The sequence below is a fragment of the Ovis canadensis genome, chromosome 7 (assembly GCF_042477335.2).
Source record: "Ovis canadensis isolate MfBH-ARS-UI-01 breed Bighorn chromosome 7, ARS-UI_OviCan_v2, whole genome shotgun sequence".
In the NCBI taxonomy this organism is placed as follows: Eukaryota; Metazoa; Chordata; class Mammalia; order Artiodactyla; family Bovidae; genus Ovis; species Ovis canadensis.
This window is the reverse complement of record NC_091251.1, coordinates 16692571-16704944: the sequence shown is the minus strand read 5'-3', so window position 1 is coordinate 16704944 and position 12374 is coordinate 16692571. Positions and strand designations below refer to the sequence as shown.

At 41.7% G+C, this 12374-nt stretch overlaps 1 protein-coding gene across 1 annotated transcript in view; it reads left to right on the top strand.

Annotated features, from left to right (window-relative positions):
• The window catches only part of LOC138443263 (janus kinase and microtubule-interacting protein 2-like), a 161557-nt gene extending 155216 nt beyond the window's left edge, over positions 1-6341 (top strand). Inside the window, exon 7 of the mRNA XM_069595318.1 lies at positions 5824-6341. Coding sequence (XP_069451419.1) covers positions 5824-5899 — 76 coding nt within the window. The 3' untranslated portion in view covers positions 5900-6341. The remainder of the gene's footprint in view (positions 1-5823) is intronic.
• Positions 6342-12374: the final 6033 nt, after the last annotated feature.

Here is a 12374-nt window from a genome sequence, read left to right as displayed (position 1 = left end):
GCCACAGTGAGGTTTCTCTGGCTAATGATCATCTGTCCATTTCCTGGACTCTGTGCAGCCATAGAGCTCCCAGATCCAGGAGTGGGCTGCAGGGTGTGGTAGTTAAATTTACGGAATGTTCAATATGTATTCTGGTTCCAGTTCTTTTTTATATTGAGTTCACTTCTTTTTCATATTGAGTTCACTTCTTTTTCATATTGAGTTATCCCTGGTGGCTTGGATGGGAAAGAATCTGCCTGCAATGCAGGAGACTCGGGTTTGATTCCTGGGTTGGGAAGATCCCCTGGAGAAGGTCATGGCAACCCACTCCAGTATTCTTGCTTGGAGAATCCCATGGACAGAAGAGGCTGGCGGGCTACAGTCCAGGGGGTCACAAAGAGTTGGACATGATTGAGCAAGTAAGTTTCACACTCACACATAGTTGATATACAGTATTCTGCAAGTTTCAGGTGTACAACACAGTGACTCATAATCTTCAAAGGTTATATTATAGTTATAGAATATTGGCTATATTTCTTGTGCTGCACAAATATATCCTTGTAGCTTGTTTATTTTATGCATAGTAGTTTGCACCTCTTAATCACCTACCCCTATCTTTCCCCTCCTCCCCCTCCCCCTCTCTACTAGTCTCTTCTTTGTATTCGTGAGACTTTTTCTCTTTTCTTATATTCTCTAGTTTATTTTTTAAATTCCACATGTAAGTGATATCACACAGTATTTGTCTTTATCTGACTTATTTCACTAAGCATAATACCCTCCAAGTTCACCCATATTGTTGCAAAGAGCAAATTTTCATTCTTTTTCTATATCTGAGTAATATTCCATTGTGTATATGTATGTATATGTATATATAGTGTTTTTAAATGAAACAGAATACTACTTCCCAATCATCTGGGGTCTAGAAGAGGCAGCTCTTGTAGGAAATCTGAAAGTCCTTAATTTTTTTTTGTCTTACTCATTTTATTTATTTATTTAATATACATTTATTTATTTTAATTGGAGGTTAATTACTTTACAATATTGTATTGGTTTTTCCATACATTAACATGAATCCGCCATGGGTGTACATGTGTTCCTCATCCTGAACCCCCCTCCCACCTTCCTCCCCATATCATCCCTCTGGGTCATCCCAGTGCACCAGCCCTGAGCATCCTGTATCATGCATTGCACCTGGACTGGTGATTCGTTTCACATATGATATTATACATGTTCCAATGCCATTCTCCCAAATCATCCCACCCTCTCCCTCTCCCACAGAGTCCAAAAGACTGTTCTATACATCTGTGTCTCTTTTGCTGTCTCGCATACAGGGTTATTGTTACCATCTTTCTAAATCCCATATATATGCGTTAGTATACTATATTGGTGTTTTTCCTTCTGGCTTACTTCACTCTGTATAATAGGCTCCAGTTTCATCCACCTCATTAGAACTGATTCAAATGTATTCTTTTTACTGGCTGAGTAATATTCCATTGTGTATATGTACCACAGCTTTCTTATCCATTCATCTGCCGACGCACATCTAGGTTGCTTCCATGTCCTGGCTATTGTAAACAGTGCTGTGATGAACATTGGGGTACACATGTCTCTGAAAGTCCTTAATTTTAGTGAGCATAAGAATCACTCAAGGAGCATGTCAAAAGTGCAAAATTCCCAGGCTCTACCCACAACATTTTTGAATGAATAAATCAGGTGGTGCCCAGTAATATGCATTCTTAGTAAACTCCCTGGAGATTCTTCTGCTGTCGGTGATGCATGGACCCCCCCTTTGAGAAATATCGCCTCAGATGTACCAAGCTGGTTGGGGCTCATTTATCCATCTGAGATTACTTATTTCTGTTTCTCTTTTACCATATGCCATCATAAAAATCTGCTTTTCAGCATGAGATGTAGAACATGGTGGAGAAGATCAACCAGGGTGAGGCAGGCAGCTGTTCTATTTCCATCCCAGAATCCTAATGTGGGTATCAGGGCCTGGACTTGACACTACAAATAAAAAGTGAATTTTCCAGTGATTGAGAGACTGTGTCTTGGTTTGAGAGAAGAGAAATGGAGGAATTTCTGACTTTAAGGGCACAGAAATACATGAAAGAAAAGGTTATCAAAGAATAAAGCAAACTGTTTATTAAATAAAAGGAACACCATCCGTTAATGTGGCTGGTCAGTGAAGATTCAGGTTATTATACAGATAAATTCAGAAGTTTATATGTTTTCAGTGACAAAAATGGACCCTCAGGTTATAATTCTGTTAATTAATATCTCCTGTACTTGGAAAAGTCATCTGAGGATGAAAGTGATGATAAACACTGTGTCCTCTTCCATGTTATCATGTTGCAGGTGGAAAATACATGATAGAGAGTGGCTGTCAGTTCTTGCCCACAGTGTAGGACTGGGGGCAACTTGGTTATTATGGTCTGTTCCCAGCTGGCTGTTTCCTAAAGAATGAAGTATTTCTGTTACAGAGACTCTGTGTTTCTACAGGTGCTTTCCTGTTCATTATTCAAATCCATACAAATACCTGCTTCAGCAGCAAAAGTTTCTTTGCTTCAAAATGGCGAGGTATAAATAGTTTTGTAAAACTGAGTGCCTATATCATCTTATAATGTTGAGAACATTGGCATATAGCTGTGAATCAGGTTTCAGACTGTTGTACAATTTCTTGGGGGAAAAAAGTGCACTTCTTTAATTTATCCCTCAAAGGTCTAATGAATTTAATTGCTCCTATTTTCAGCCTGGCTTCAAACAGTATACTCGATTAACCGGGCTATATTTAAAGGAGGAGGGAATATCATCAAATCAAATAAAAATGCAACACCCAGAGATACAAAACTGAAAACAGTGTTACTCTTTATTGAGTCATTTTTTGAGAGGAGTAAAGTGACCTCTTACATGCTGCTGCTGTTGCTGCTAAGTCGCTTCAGTAGTGTCCGACTCTGAGCGACCCCATAGACGGCAGCCCACCAGGCTCCCCCGTCCCTGGGATTCTCCAGGCAAGAACACTGGAGTGGGTTGCCATTTCCTTCTCCAATGCAGGGAAATGAAAAGTGAAAGTGAACTCGCTCAGTCGTGTCCAACTCTTAGCAGTCCTATGGACTTCAGCCTACCAGGCTCCTCTGTCCATGGGATTTTCCAGGCAAGAGTACTGGAGTGGGGTGCCATTGCCTTAGCAAAGTAATACTCAAAATTCTTCAAGCTAGACTTCAACAGTACATGAACTGAGAACTTGAAAATGTTCAAACTGGGTTTAGAAAAGGCAGAGGAACCAGAGATCAAATTGCCAACATCCATTGGATTATAGAAAAAGCAAGAGAATTCTAGAGAAATATCTACTTCTGCTTCGCTTACTATGCTAAAGCCTTTGGCTGTGTGGATCACAACAAACTGGAAAATTCTTAAAGAGATGGGAATACTGGACCACCTTACCTGCCTCCTGAGAATTCTGTATGAAGGTCAAGAAGCAACAGTTAGAACTGGATGTGGAAGAATGGGCTGACTCCAAATTGGGAAAGGAGTATCTCAAGGCTATATATTGTCACTGTGCTTATTTAACTTATATGCAGAATACATCATGTGAAATGCTGGGCTGGATGAAGCACAAGCTGGAATCAAGATTGCTGGGAGAAATGAAAATAACCTCAGATATGCAGATGACACCACTCTTATGGCTGAAAGTGAAGAGGAACTAAAGAGACTCTTGATGAAGGCGAAAGAAGAGAGTGAAAATGTTGGCTTAAAACTCAATATTCAAAAAACTAAGATCATGGCATCCAGCCCCATCACCCTATGGCAAATAGATGGGGAGACAATGGAAACAGTGAGAGACTTTATTTTCTTGGGCTTCAAAATCACTGCAGATGGTGACTGCAGCCATGAAATTAAAAAACACTTGCTCCTTGGGAAAAAGTTATGATAAACTTAGACAACATATTAAAAAACAGAGACATTACTTTACCAACAAAGGTGCATCTAGTCAAAGCTATGGTTTTTCCAGTAGTCTTGTATGGATGTGAGAGTTGGACCAAACAGAAAGCTGAGCACAGAAGAACTGATGTATTTGAATTGGGTTTTGGAGAAGACTCTTGAGAGTCCCTTGGACGGCAAGAACAAACCAGTCCATCCTAAAGGAAATCAACCCTGAATATTCATTAGAAGGACTGATGCTGAAGCTGAAACTCCCGTACTTTGGCCACCTGATGTGAAGAACTGACTCACTGGAGAAGAACCTGATGTCGGGAAATACTGAAGGCAGGAGAAGGGGATGACAGAGGATGAGATGGTTGGATGGCATCACCAGCTCTATGGACATGAGTTTGAGCAAGCTCTGGGAGTTTCTGATGGACAGGGAAGCCTGGCATGCTGCAGTCCATGGAGTTACAAAGAGTCGGGCATGACTGAGCGACAGAATTGAACTGAACTAAATGACCTAGAGACATGAAGTCTCCAGGCCATCCTATATTTGGAAGTGAACATGGACACAGTGAAATGGAATGATTGACTTCCTTCACCAGGAGGAGTACACTGATCCACAGCCCAGTGAGGGGGGAAGAACCTTTCTTCTCCATCTCTAACATAGAGAATATCACACCTCCATAAATTCCTAAGAGAAAGTCTTCCACCACCCTCCCGAATTCTGTCACAGAGGATATAACAGATGCTATGAAAGATACTGATTCAGAAACTTTCCTATAGTATCTTTAAATGAAACAGAACACCCTTTGCTGATTATTTTTAATCAAGAAGACAACTGTGATTTGCTGTGCATACCTCGTTTTCCTGGCCCTTACTTAGATCGAGCTGTCCAGCCATCCATCCATCTCTTCCCTCCCACTCTCAGATTCATTGTTCAGAGAAGATCATTTCCCCAGCACTTTCCACTGTGGTCACTGACTTGTCTACCTTCTTATTCCCTCTGCTCAAAAATTATCAAAGGAGAGTGATGAAGCTCAGAAGGCTGTGAATTACTGCATCTTCACAATGTACCACAGTTTCTGTGTGCATTTGAGAAAAGCACTGGGTTTGGGAAAAGCAGATAAAAATAACCAGCTGATACTTTAGGGGTGTTTATCCTGTGCCTTTGGCCTTGTTCTAATTTACTTAATCTCTACATCAGGCCATGCATTTATTATATCCATTTTACAAAGAAGTGAATCAAGGAGGAGGAAGGGTCAGTGACTTGCTCAAGGTCACAGTTCACAAGGCTTGGAACCCGGACTGGAACACGGGCTGTAGAAGCTATGCCTTTAGCCACTATGTAAACAGGAAGACTAACCAACAGTGTACACTCAAGCCCTGTTCTCCTGGCCAGATGTTAAGTGGACCGTGTGACTTGGGGGAAGAAAGGGGGAAGAGCCAGTGCTGCTGCTGTCACTCAGAGTGGAGAGGGGCAGCCTGTCTGCAGCTGAGAACCTTTGGAGGAGGCTGCTGGCAATGTTACATGAGCCCCTCAGACCTGGCCTCTGGAAAATAGGCCTCCTTTCTGAAGCTGCTAGCTCAGCTGGTAAAGAATCCACCTGCTATGTAGGAGACCTGGGTTTGATCCCTGGGTTGGGAAGACCCCCGGAGAAGGAAAAGATTACTCACTTTACTATTCTGGCCTGGAGAATTCCATGAATTGCATTTTCCATGGGGTCGCAAAGAGTCGGACACGACTGAGTGACTTTCACTTCACTTCCTGAAGCCGCAGGACTCTAAAGATCAGTTGACATTTCACTGTAGGTGTCAAGATGTCCATCACATGTGCTGGTGGGGAGGGAGCCACTGTCTTTTGTTCTGACTCTGTGTTTTATCATTATTAATTTTTATTTCTTTATTTGGTTGCACCAGGTCTTGGTTGCATTCAAGATCCTGTGGCCTGCAAACTCTTGATTTGGGTGTGCGAGCTCTTGGTTGCTGCCTGTAGGATCCAGTTTCCCAGCTACTGATAGAACCTGGGTCCCCTGCGTTGGAGTCTTAGCCACTGGACCACCAGGGAAGTCTCATGGCTCTGCTCTCTTGAGCCTTCTCAGCTTCATTCCCTAACACAGAGGTGCCAGAGCTCCCCCCACTGCCGCTCTGGTTGGTGGAGTCCTGAGCTGTGAGGATGTGGTGCAGATGGAGGGGTTTTCTCTGTGAGCAAACAGGACCCTCAAGGCCCCAGGTGTGGCAATGGGAGGTGCACGCCTGAGAGAAGGAAGACCCACTTCCTGTTAGGGCCTGGTCTAGCGTGGCCCTGGGCACTCACACAGCGACACTCATGGGCATCTTTCCTGTAGTCCACTCACGGGGCAGCCCCTTTCATGTGGCCCAGGATCAGGTTCCAAGTGCAAAAGAGTATGTAAATTACACCTGTTTTAATCACTTCAGATATGTATGTGTGTGTGTATATATATATACAAACTCAGAAAAATCTCTAGATGTTGTCTTCCTTTCTCTTTTTGTTTTCTTCTTTGTTTTTCTCCCACACGATTAAAGCACAGAGTATTGTCTGTAGTTTTGAACAGTTCTCTTTGCTAATGTTCCCTTCACTGTTTTAATAATAGTGCAGTAATTTCTAAACTTCAGTGCAATGCAAAGCTTGCTTGTCTTTGACAAGTAGAAAACCATTTTTACAGAAACAAAAGTGCATACTTCTGTTTATGTATGTTTGCACTAACATGGAAAAAAGATTAAAAGAATACACCCTGGGTCAGGAATATTGGTTATCTTGGAAAGGGGGGATAGTAATAGGGGGGTAATTGAGGCAGTTTATATTATTAAGGTTTTCTTTATATGTTTTTTTTTATTGTTTTACTTGTCAGAATAAGCATTTTTTTTTGTAGATTAAGAGAACATTTTCAAAGGAAAATGTAGACTTCCACTTCTAAAAGGATGGAGTAGAGTATACACACTTTTCTCTACTGCTCCCACCAAGTGCAACTAATAACCCTAGACAATTTATATAAAACAAAAATAAAAATACTCTGAAAGGTAGAGAGAGAAGGCAGACTAGCATCGGCCAGAGGACTCCATGGAACAACTTGGTATTTAATTCTCTGGGTTTTCCCTTCTGCCTTCTTTATTCCTGACTTTGAGCTAAAGAAGCTAGCCCCTCAGAAAAGCCAATGGATACAGACACAGATAAAGCCTAGGAAAAGCCTGCTGTTTGTAACCAAAGGACCCGGGAAAGGGCAGTCTAGTAAGACAGAAAGCATTTAGATAAGAACCACTCTCCTCCAGCCAGACACCCAGCAAAGGTTGAGTGGGGAGCCTAGACTTCTACCCCCAGCATACCGTCAGAAGAGGGTGTCAGAAAAGACCAGATCAAAAGCCCCTGTGCTTGCCAGACAGTAATAGCCCCACACCTTTGTGATGTCAGGTGGGAGCCTGTGGGACCTGGCCTTCCACCCTGCAGGGTCAGTGACAGGCACCCCCCGCTTCCTACCAGGTAGCATCAGGGCAGTCACCACCATCCAATGGCAAGGAGATGCCCTCCCTCCCCAGGCAGTGTCCATTGGGCAGTAACAAGGGACTTCCAGCTCCTCTTAGCCAGGGAGGTACCCACAGAGGCCTCATGGGTATCACCACAGCCCCTCACCCCCACCGTAACATCTATCACCAATTTTTAAAAGCTGTGAGACTCAGAATAGGCAGAGTTGTATCTTTACTTGACCAGTGAACTACTAATTAGCAATTCACTCAATATGTGCCTTGAATGTTTGAAATACCTGGTTTCCTAAAAAATTTTATAGAATATATGAATATATTCTAATTTAAGAGTCTAAAGTCTATAGACATATATAGAAGACAGTCACAGCTAGCAGTTTGATGTATACCTTTCCAGAAAATTATATATCCATTTATATAAATATACACATATATATTTATAGGCCTATGGATAGAAAAATAGTCTTTGAAAATTTTAACGTAAGTGGAATTAGGCTTATGTGTTATTTTACTTTTTAAAAACTTATAAACTAAAGAAAACTTAGCACAATATCATGGAACCCTTTACATGGTAGTACATACTAGAACATGATATTTACATGACACTGAACAGTCTTTTCTCCACTGCTGTGTATCTATTACATGCATATATCATAATGCCATCATTACCGTAATGAATATCTTTGTATTCTTTGGGCACATATATATGTATTTTTCTAAGGAAACTCTCTAGAAATGAAATTTCTGGTTTGAAAATCGTGGCACTTGTAAAATGTTGACCCATCCCACCGCATTGTCATCAATGTAAAGTGTGTACCGGTATCTCCTCCCAACGTGAGGGAGCCTCATGTCTCTGTATCTGGAACCCAGCGTCTCTGATATATATATACTTGCTAGAACAGACCCTCACCTGCAGCAGCTCTCCAACAGTGTCCTCCCTCAGCCCATTTCTTCTTGCTGTCTTTCAGGAAATTTTCAAAACATCTGTTAGTGGCAGTCCTTGTTTTCTAGCATTCCTTTATTTATTTTTAAAATATGGATCTGTTAATTGAAAGGATTTGGAGAGGTGGGTATGTGGGCATGTCATTCTGATCTTTTAGCTCTGCACAAAGGGAAGATGAGTGATTCAGAATTGTCACAGGAAAAAGACTTACTAAGAACCTTTACATAGAAATTCTCTAGGAAATTTTCCTCTTTTGGAAATCTCTGACCTTGAAATCTGCCAGTGGGCTCTATGAAACATCATCTGTCGTGCCAGTTTTTTTGTCGTTGTTGAATGTTTCTCACTGTGGGTCACGGGGGCAGAGGACATTAGATTTTTGTATCATCCTAATGGATTAATGGCTCAAAATCATATCCTGGCAGAATATCAAAGACTTACATCAGAAACACAGGGTGAAAGTTCTGTTTCTTGAAAATGTATAATTTGGGACTTGTTGTAAATGTTGAATATATTTATCATTTTCTTTTCATCTGAAAAATCAAAAGAAAACCACATGGTACCAAAGTGAGAAAGCAAGCCTCCAAAGAACACAAAATAATTTCGGAAGCAAGAAAATCTACTTTAAAAGATTTGCTCATTTTGAAGAGCAGCTCAGTGACCTCATATTGTGTATCAGGTTTCTGAAGTCTGGACTATCGTATTCTGTTCTCTGTGTAAAAGTCCCGTTCCAGCACGCAGGCACTGCTTTCTCCAGCTGCGTTGTGCCTCGAGCTGTCTCTGCTCTTTTACAGGATTTCAATCACTTCAGGTGGCAGGAAGGTTTCCAGCCACAAACTCCGTACTCGGGGCTGGATCTCTGCAACGCTGTGAAGTCAAGAGATTTTCTTTTTAATCTGACTTCCTAGTTTGAACAGCCTTTTTCTTCTTCCTCTGCATTTTCCTCCATCTCCTGGCTGTTATAAACCTTTGGTTCTTTGTTAGGTTTAGGTGCAGATAACCGTCAGTAGCTTAAACGTTTACCCCTTTAAAAGTACCTGCCTCTGATCATCGACGCTGTAAATGTGACGCCCTGCTGTCAGCAAGCAGGTGAGGGGCCGATGACACAGGCCTCTGTGGGAGCCAGCACCTTCATCTGCTTCTCTTCTCCTCAGGACTCTCACCTCCTTGCAGCCAACCAGTTCCTGTGCCTTTTCTGTTCAGAGTCTGGAGTCAGCAGGGCTTCATATGGTCACTCCTTCAGTGTGAGCCCCTCAGAGGCCTCCAGGGGAGGAAGTTGGTGAGCGAAGGTGGGACTCCCGTCCCTCCCTAAACCCGTACTTCGACCAAAGTAATTCTTATTTTTTCCTTTTCTTCAGTGTAAAATGTTTCAAAAGGGGGTTCTGTAGCCAAAGGAAAAATTTTAAAAGAGGAAAAAAAGTTGTCTGGAAAGGGAAAGATCTGGGCTCTAACTCCAGCTTCCTGGAGCTCAGGCGAGTTCAGTATACAGTTGTATATTGATGAATATACATGTCAGAATATACATGTATGTATGGGCAAATTTAACTCAGATGACTGCTATATCTACTACTGTGGGCAAGAATCCCTTAGAAGAAATGGAGTAGCCATCATAGTCAACAAAAGAGTCCAAAATGCAGTACATCTCAAAAATGACAGATTGATCTTTGTTCGTCTCCAAGGCAAACCATTCAATATCATAGTAATCCAAGTCTATGCCCCAAGCAGTAATGCTGAAGAAGCTGAGGTTGAATAGTTCTACGAGGACCTATAAGACCTTCTAGAACTAGCACCCCCAAAAGATGTCCTTTTCATTATAGGAGAATGGAATATAAAAGTAGGAAGTCAAGAGATACCTGGAGTAACAGGCAAATTTGGCCTTGGAGTACAGAATGAAGCAGGGCAAAGGCTAATAGAGCTTTGCCAAGAGAATGCACTGGTCATAGCAAACATCCACTTCCATCAACATAATGGAAGACTCTACACATGGACACCCCCAGATGGTCAATACTGAAATCATATTGCAGTGAAAGATGGAGAAGCTCTATAGAGTCAGCAAAAACAAGACCAGGAATTGACTGTGGCTTAGATCACAAACTCCTTATTGCAAAATTCAGAATTAAATTGAAGAAAGTAGGGAAAACCACTAGACCATTCAGGCATGACCTAAATCAAATCCCTTATGATTATACAGTGGAAGTGACAAACAGATTGAAGGGATTAGATCTGATAGTCAGAGTGCCTGATGAACTATGGACAGAGGTTCATGACATTGTACAGGAGGCAGTGATCAAGACCATCCCCAAGACAAAGAAATGCAAAAAGTCAAAATGGTTGTCTGAGGAAACCTTATAAATAGCTGAGAAGAGAAGCGAAAGGCAAAGGAGAAAAGGAAAGCTATACCTGTTTGAATGCCGAGTTTCAAAGAATAGCAAGGAGAGATAAAGTCTTCCTCAGTCATCAATGCAAAGAAATAGGGGAAAACAATAGAATGGGAAAGACTAGAGATCTTGTCAAGAAAATTAGAGATACAAAGGGAACATTTCATGCAAAGATGGGCACAATAAAGGACAGAAAGGACAGAAGCAGAAGATATTAAGAAGAGGTGGCAAGAATACACAGAACTATACAAAAAAGATCTTCATGACCCAGATAACCATGATGGTGTGATCACTCACCTAGAGCCAGACATCCTGGAATGCAAGGTCAAGTGGGCCTTAGAAAGCATCACTACGAACAAAGCTAGTGGAGGTGATGGAATTCCAGTTGAGCTATTTCAAATCCTGAAAGATGATGCTGTGAAAGTGCTGTACTCAATATGTCAGCAAATTTGGAGAACTCAACAGTGGCCACAGGACTGGAAAAGGTCAGTTTTCATTCCAATCCCAAAGAGAGGCAATGCCAAAGAATGTTCATACTGCCGCACAATTGCACTCATTTCATATGCTAGTAAAGTATTGCTCAAAATTCTCCAAGCCAGGCTTCAACAGTACATGAACCATGAACTTCCAGATGTTCAAGCTGGATTTAGAAAAGGCAGAGGAACCAGAGATCAAATTGCCAACATCCACTGGATCATCAAAAAGCAAGAGAGTTCCAAAAAAACATCTACTTCTGCTTTATTGACTATGCCAAAGCCTTTGCCTGTGTGGATCACAAAACACTGTGGAAAATTCTTCAAGAGATGGGAATACCAGGCTACCTTTCCTGTCTCCTGAGAAATCTGTATGTGTGTCAGGAAGTAACAGTTACAACCAGACATGAAACAACAGACTAGTTCCAAATAGGGAAAGGAGTACGTCAAAGCTGTATGTTGTCACCTTGCTAATTTAACTTATATGCAGAGTGTATCATGCGAAATGCCTGGCTGGATGAAGCACAAGCTGGGATCAAGATTGCCGGGAGAAATATCAATAAATATGCAGATGACACCTCAAATATGCAGATGACACCACCCTTATGGATGAAAGTGAAGAACTAAAGAGCCTCTTGATGAAAGTGAAAGAGGAGAGTGAAAAAGTTGGCTTAAAACTCGTCATTCAGAAAACGAAGATCATGGCATCTGGTCCCATAACTTGATGACAAATAGATGGGAAAACAGTGAGAGACTTTATTTTGGGGGGGATCCAAAATCACTGTAGATGGTGACTGCAGCCATGAAATTAAAATACACTTGCTCCCTGGAAGAAAAGCTATGACCATCTTAGACAGCATATTAAAAAGCAGATACATTACTTTGCCAACAAAGGTCCATCTAGTCAAAGCTGTGGTTTTTCTAGTAGTCATGTGTGGATGTGAGAGTTGGACTATAAAGAAAGCTGACTGCTGAAGAATTGATGCTTTTGAACTGTGGTGTTGGAGAAGACTCTTGAGAGTCTCTTGGACTGCAAGGAGATCCAACCAGTCCATCCTAAAGGAACTCAGTCCTGAATATTCATTGGAAGGACTGATGCTTAAGCTGAAACTCCTTTACTTTGGCCACCTGCTGACTCATCTGAAAAGACCCTGATCCTGGGAAAGATTGAAGGCAGGAGGA